This window comes from Gastrolobium bilobum, unplaced genomic scaffold, assembly GCF_033153095.1.
Source record: "Gastrolobium bilobum isolate Gb01-03AN ecotype WA unplaced genomic scaffold, APGP_CSIRO_Gbil_v1 utg589, whole genome shotgun sequence".
NCBI classification, from domain to species: domain Eukaryota; kingdom Viridiplantae; phylum Streptophyta; class Magnoliopsida; order Fabales; family Fabaceae; genus Gastrolobium; species Gastrolobium bilobum.
Window position 1 is genome coordinate 418,298 of NW_026898229.1, and position 7,453 is coordinate 425,750.

A 7,453-nucleotide genomic window follows, 5' to 3' on the forward strand; every position below is an offset into this window, starting at 1 on the left:
AAGGAGAATGATCATTCTGATGGTCAAAGTGCAGTGGGCTGGACGTACACCTGAAGAATGCACGTGGGAGCGAGAGGATGAGCTTCTCCGATAGTATCCCGATTTCGTCGACAGGTATGATTCTGATTTTGAGGACAAAATCCTTAAAAAGGTGGGGTGAATGTAAGAACCGGCACCGCTAATTAAGAAAATTAATTAATTAATTGAGAGAAAGTAGGAAATAATTCCATAATTGACCCAAATAATTATTATGAGACTTTAATAATTATAGAAAGTGAGGAATAATGTTGAAAGTCGCTTTTCGGAAGAAAAATGCAGATACCGGTTCTGCTAGTCGGTACAATTGAGTACCGGAAAAGTATCCCGAAAAATTAAAATAAGTACATGATAATTACTAGAATATTATATAGGACTTTTAAAACAAGTTTCAAGTCAAAATAATGAGAACTGGTGCCAGAACTGATACTGGCTATGGAAAAACGCGTACCTGAAAGGTGCTCGGAAAATAATGAAAAAAATATGATAAATCTTATAAAAATGAGTAGGTTAAGATTCCAAAGTTTGGGATCAAAATACTAAGCGTAGCTAATTAAGCTAATACTGCGTGATTAAGTGGTAAGTGACTATAAATAGACACATTATGGCACAAAACCCTAAAAAACCTAACCTTGCTACGTGAGATTTGGCTGACCAGAAGTGGGAAGCACTGTTCCATTGCTTCTTCCTTCCTTGTGTGAGCATTTGACACCTCTTCTTCCTCTTTTTGCCTTGTAAACACTTGGGTGTTGGTCTTGTGAGGATGAGGTCCAGCTTGTGCTGAGTGAGGGTGCTGGTTTGGGAGAGTTTTGAGGGCTGAGCTTTCTGTTTGTGGGTGTTTCCTTTGGAGTGAGCCATTGTACATGCCATTGGAGGCTTCATGGAGTGATTTTTGAGTGCAAGAACCCACCTTTGTCTCCATTTTCGTGTTGGGAGTCATGTCAGAACCTTGGTGGTGATAGTGAGCTCCAAGAGCATCCCTCTTTTCTGTTTGAGGCTTGGGTGAGTGGTTCAACCCTTTGTTCTTGAGTTTTGTTGCTTAAAGATGAAGTCTTTGCATGCTAAGGGTTAAAACGAAGTAACCAACACTTAGATGAATCTGTATAGACCTAAAAATGTATACTTGAACGCTGGAATGGATTAAAAATGGAACCTTGGGACTGGATATTCGCGAAATGCAGAAATGGCTTTTTGTAGCGAAATATCCGGATATCTGTCGAGCAGATATCCGGATATTTGATATCCGGATATGGAATTCGGGATATCCCGATATGGGATATCCGGATATGGCCTTTGAGATATCCGGATATTGGATATCCGGATATGGCCTGTGTGATATCCAGATATGAGATATCCGGATATGCCCCGTGAAATATCTGGATATTCTGGGAATTCGTGGAATAGTAAGGTACTGTTCATACAGAACTGAGTTTGGGGTTTGTGGAACCCACTGTGATAAAGTATAACTTCTATAATTAATTAAACTAAGTCTAACCAAGGGGTTAAGGGCTTATGGCTTTATGGAAAGCCTTAAGACACAAATCGTTAAAGGAAAACGTAGTCTTTATGTTGTGCTAATGAGCTATGATTATTGATGAATAATTATTGGTCCTATATCAGATTGTGATCTGCTTTGATTGGACATTGGACTAGTGTGGATTGGACTTGGATAGATTGCTTAAGAGGTAAGCTTTCGTGTCCTCGGATATTACCATTGTTTGGTTCCACCATTTGCCCATGGGGGGAATGGTTTATATGCATGATGTGGTTTTCATGTATTTTTATGAAATGCCAAGGGGCTGTTATGTGCAAGTGTTGTGTGATATTTATGTGCTTTTGCCTTAAAGGGGAGCCAAGGGGTGGATCCTTTGAGGTGTGTGTGCGGCAAGGGCCGATCCAGCAAGGGCTGGTATGTGTGGGTAATAGACGTATTCCTGCACTTCTCTGATCAGTAGAAATGTTAGAACACACATGACATAATTATCTGCTGCATTGCACGATTTTGGAACTTATATTGTATATCTGTTTTCGAACTTATATTTGCACATGTAAGTGAGCTTGGGGTGGAAGTTCCTTGAGGACCCCTTGTCTTACTGAGATTTTCTCTTAGAGATCTCACCCCACGTTTGGGGCACCATTTCAGGTACAGGTAGTGCTGGTGTAGATGCCTCAGGTGGCAGGAGGCCCGAGCTGAGCTAGTTTGCTGATGTTTATGCTTTCTTGCTGGATATGCTGCTGCTATGTTTTATTTGCTTTTGTGATTATGTTATTGGATTTGAGACTGCTGTTGGGCTATGTTGCCTTTATTTGGTGAGCATTAGACTTGTCCATGCCACATTGTTCTGTTATTTATATTTTCAGACTATTGTTGTATAGTGTATCAGGATATTGTCCGAAATCTGGGTTTTGGATCCGTGACTTAGATACACACTCTATGTTTATGTAATGATGTATTTCAGTTAGATGTCTTGCAATTTTCATACAGGCAGTGTTTTTATGAAAATGAATTAAGTAATTCAACTTGGTAATGATAATGACATCATAATTGAAAAGAAAACGATTATTCTGCATTTTTAAATTAAGCATGACTTAATACGATGACGTGTAACAAACCGGGTTAACACGGGGTGTTACACCATCAACAACATGAATAGTGCTCCCCCTGAATGAGGAATCAAAAGCAACATATAGAGACTATAAATAAGTGGGGTTTGTAACAACTCTACAACTCACCCTAAAGAAAATAACAAATATAATAAACTAAAATAAAATATCATCTATATCTCGAATACTCCCCCTCAAGATTGAGGGTGAAGATCATATGCACTCTATCTTGGGAAGAAAGAAGGCTAAAATGAAGCTGCACAGAACATAAGCTGGAGAAATCGATAACACAACAAATCAATTGAAATGAACATCAGTCTGAAAAGCTGGGAAAGACATCAGCCTAAAGGGATGGGAAAAATACAATGTTGTAACTGTGATACAATCCGACAGAGCCATTGTAACTGGAATAATCTGTAGACCAGGCAACAACAGAGATAAATGCTCCCTCTGAATGGGAGGCCAAAGTAAAGCTAAACAATGGCAAAAATAAATTAAATACAAGCCATATCAGACTTGAATAACACCACAAACATATGTGGGAATAAAATGAAATTTGCCAAATACAAGCCACAAAAAAATCAAAATCAAAAAAATAAATCAATCAGCAAAAGCTATGACAGGAAAATGGGCATCTGGACGAGGACAATGATGGTGGTGGCAGCATACAGATCGAAATCCAAATCACAGATCTAAAATCGACTTGCAAATAAGGAAGAAAAAAATAGATGAAAAGGAGATACGATTAGAGAGCGGCTGAAGAAGAAGAAAACATAGCTGGAAAAAATAAGATTCGGCCGAAGAAGAAAAGATGATGAAGCCAAAGGAGACATGATCGGGAAAGAAAGTGCGACCAAAAAACGAAGAAATGAAATCGGAATAGGCGGATCTGTATGTCACCAATAACGAGGTCAAAACTACAAGACCAGATCCAAAACCGTCTCAAAGAAGGGAGAAAAACCCAATCGATCGCAATCGAAAAAGAGGTGTCGTGCGCCGCCACGCGCTGGCTAACAGAAAACCACATGCGAAACTTTGAGACGTGCGTGAGGGCGCATGAGACACTTTCTTGGGACGAGACCTGGAGAAAGAAAGACAACGAACATTCGATTCACAAAAAAAAAAACGGATCAAAGAGAGAAAGAAAGACAATCCTTCACGGTGGGTGATATTTCTCTACTACCATATTAAAATTATGGAAAAAAGAAATAAGGAAATGTGAACAAGGATTCCTCTTGTTAGACTCTGATACTACGTAGAGAAACAAGAGAAGAAAGAAACATTGAAATAAATCTATATATTGAATTTACTTAGGAGAGTATAATATATAAAGAAACACTAATGAGCTTAACTCAGACATAATCCAAATTCTAATGAAATAAGGAAAAAAATATTTATAAATAATAAATATATTCTTTTCAAATATATATATATATATATATATATATATATATATATATATATTAAGATTAAGAATATGCTATCTGATATCACGGTAGATCTTACGGAAAACAAGGTCTTCAGTTTTGACCACGAATAAATAGCATCTATTTAACTTAGAAACTTCCAAGATTCAGGAATGAAAACAACACTACTGACAAATTTAATTAGACGCGGCAGCAAATTGAACAAAAGCCATAAACAACATTTTATGATACTAAAATTAATTCTTACGAGAACCATCTATCACGTACACAGTATCACTTTTTATTGTATAATAATAATTCAAACACATACATACAACTGGAAACAAAATAAAGTTGAAACACAAAGGCGTAAGATTAAAAACAACATAGGTCAATATAAATTAACTTTGAATTGTCTATATCCAAATTTGTTTAGCGAGGGCATTTGGGCTCAAATGCGAAGGGTCCAACATCGTAGAGCACATAAGGAAGCTTCTTCCGTTCAACACTTGGGAGCTCTGCCCTGAGGACACCACCAGTGACACCACCATTGAGATTAGTGGGTTTCAGGCCACCAGGTGCACTTACCAAAAAGATTTTGCAGTTGTGAACTCCAGAAGTGGTGATGCTCCTTGGGACTTGAAGTAAGAAGTAACCTTTCTTGTCAGTCTTGGCTGGTACGACATATTTGTGTTTGTTGATGTAGCATCGCAGCTCCACAACGCCACCTGCAATTTCAATATTAAGTTGTTAACACATTGGTCATTTGTCGTTTAACATGAAGGATTCATAACATTGTTATTCCAATGATGCAAAAGGTCCTAACAACGATGTCATATATTCTCGGTAACCATGAGGTTTTAATTAAACGACAAAGTAATTTTAGGGTAACGCTTATGCCACACCAGCATTTCTCTCTCTCTCCGACAGTATGTAAAGAATCATTTCAACCTAAAAATTTAAGGCGTTGTATGAGAGTCTTTTAAATGATTTATATTATTCTCTAACACATCCTCTCACGCAAGAGTTCTTTGGACTTGAAGTGTAGATATTACATAGGTCCAATTTTTTTTTATTTTTTTTATTTTACCTCATGCTTATTTAATTCCACAAGAAAGTGGGTAAGATAAGAATCGAACTCGTGACCTTGTGTCACTAAAACTCTGATATCATGTAATGAACTATTTCAACACAAAATTTTAAGACGTTGGGTGGAGATTTTTTTAATAGTTTATATTATTCTCTAACAAATACAAAAAAGAAAACAATGTTAGCCTTGTGGAACCTTAGGCTAGTTAGATTAATCTTATATTCAAAAGGATGTAGGGACAAATTGTTGTCTACGTAAACAAGGATAAAATTAGGTCTACGTACATCCTAATGCTAGCCAAAAAATACTTGAAGGTGAAAAACAGGAAAATAAAAACGAATGAGAGTGGAAAGAACTTAATTTATCTCATTCAATACACTAGAATTATAAAAAGTTAAATGCTATATGGTTTGAACGGCGAAAATGTTATTGATAGAGTTTACTCTATCGCGATCCACTAGGGTTAGCCTAGTGGTGTGGGGTGTATATGTTAGGAGTGTATGTAGTGTAGGGTGTTGTGTTAAATTCCTTGTAATCTAAAAGAAAAAAAGAGTTTACTCTATCGCAAAAAATCATGTGAACCATTAGAAGCAGGAAAAAAGTGAAAAATAAATAAATTGTGATGTGATATGAAAAAATAAATAAATTACATTTGTATTATTTTTCTGGATAAATCACATATATATTATGGGAAAAACGTTTCTCAAGCTGCCGGAGATAAAGTTATTTCCGGCTACCCCAAAACTACGTCGTTTTATTTATTTATTTCCTTATATTAATTGATTCACTTTTGAATGGTTATTATTATTATTTTTTCTCTCTTCCTTTATCACCATTGATCCATCTTTGTACGGTTATGATTTAGTAGCCGGAGATAACTTTATCTCTGGCAGCTTGAAAAATGATAAGCCCATATATTATTTACAGGAGACAATCTTGTTCGGGGAGAGTTCAAGGTTAAGACTTTAAACCCCTTTCAAAAAATGATACTGAAGATATCAAATACAAGCTCTCATCCCTACTGCTTGCTCAACTCTCATATGCACCACAACTGAGCTATCATCATTTGATAAATTATATATATATATATATATATATATATATATATATATATATATATATATATATATATATAACATCATTATTCAAACTAAATAAAAAGGAAAAGAACTCAAATTTCCGTAATAGAAGCTTGGGAGAGTTAAAATATGTACTTTGATTTAACAGCATGCAATTAATAATGTAAACTTTTTATATTTTTTTCCAGGAGAAAGAGAAAGCTTTGGAGTTGAGACCAACCAAGTACTGGTGAGCCTCCCGTGAGGGTGTCAAAGTTAGCATACTTGCATGACTTAACATAAACAACACCTTGAACTTCCAACAAGGGATTAGGGAAGGGACGCCCTCGTGGGCGAACAGTGTAATGAGGAGGAGGTGGGGGAACATGAGGCTTGAATTGGACATGAGGAGGAGTAGGAGGGTGAAAAGGAGCATGGGCCGGTGGGTGAAAAGGGGACGGTGGTGGAGGATGAAGTGGGGGTGGTGGAGGAGAGTGGGCGTGAAGTGGTGGTTCAACCGGTATGTGATGAAACGGCGGGGGTGGAGGATGAAGTGGGGGTGGTGTAGGAGAAGCAAACACAGTGAAAGAACTTGCTAAGAGAAGCAACAATATCACACCCATTGTTGCTAGAGAAGAGGAAGCAAACTATTTTAAAGAGTGAGAAGGAGAAAGGAAGTGATGTTGGTATTATGTGAATTTAGGGAGGTTCATTTATAGGGGTCGATCCCCAGATTCTCTGCGGTTTTTGTTCATATATAAACAAAATTTGTGAAAAAAAAAAAGTATTTAACTATGGATTATTGCTAACTAGCGCTTGATATGGAGGTTGGAAAGAGAGTGAACTAGGGAAAGGGCTATGTGAGACAGGAGAATTGAAGAAGAGTAATCCGAAAAGAGGGAATTGGATTTGACTATTGAGAAATAATATGTTAAGATATTACTATTCGTATGCAGATTTTTTTTTAAATTTTAAAATGTTAAATAATTTTTTAAATTGTTTAACTTTATTTTAACAATCAATACTTTAAGGCAGTTGTTACTAATGTTTTATTAAAAAATAAAATGAATTCACTATTCAGTATTTTTAAATTATTCATAAAATTCTATAAAGAAAATAGATAATTATTAACCATGATCGGAAAAGAAAAAGAAAATGATATCTGGCTAGACAAGTGGCATAATGAGTGCACATGATAGGTTCTCGTTATCTAATATTGGGAATTTTGCACTTCTTGCAAGGCAGAGGGAGGAGTTTCC

General features: G+C 36.4%; 1 protein-coding gene across 1 annotated transcript; it reads right to left on the bottom strand.

Moving 5' to 3' along the window:
- Window positions 1-4,478: 4,478 nt before the first annotated feature.
- On the bottom strand, window positions 4,479-6,817 carry LOC133314056 (non-classical arabinogalactan protein 31-like). Its single transcript, XM_061515491.1, has 2 exons — window positions 6,436-6,817; window positions 4,479-4,774 (listed from the first exon to the last, which is right to left on the bottom strand). The coding sequence occupies exons 1-2, from the start codon at window positions 6,815-6,817 to the stop codon at window positions 4,479-4,481; spliced, it is 678 nt and encodes a 225-aa protein (XP_061371475.1).
- Between the last annotated feature and the right edge of the window lie 636 nt (window positions 6,818-7,453).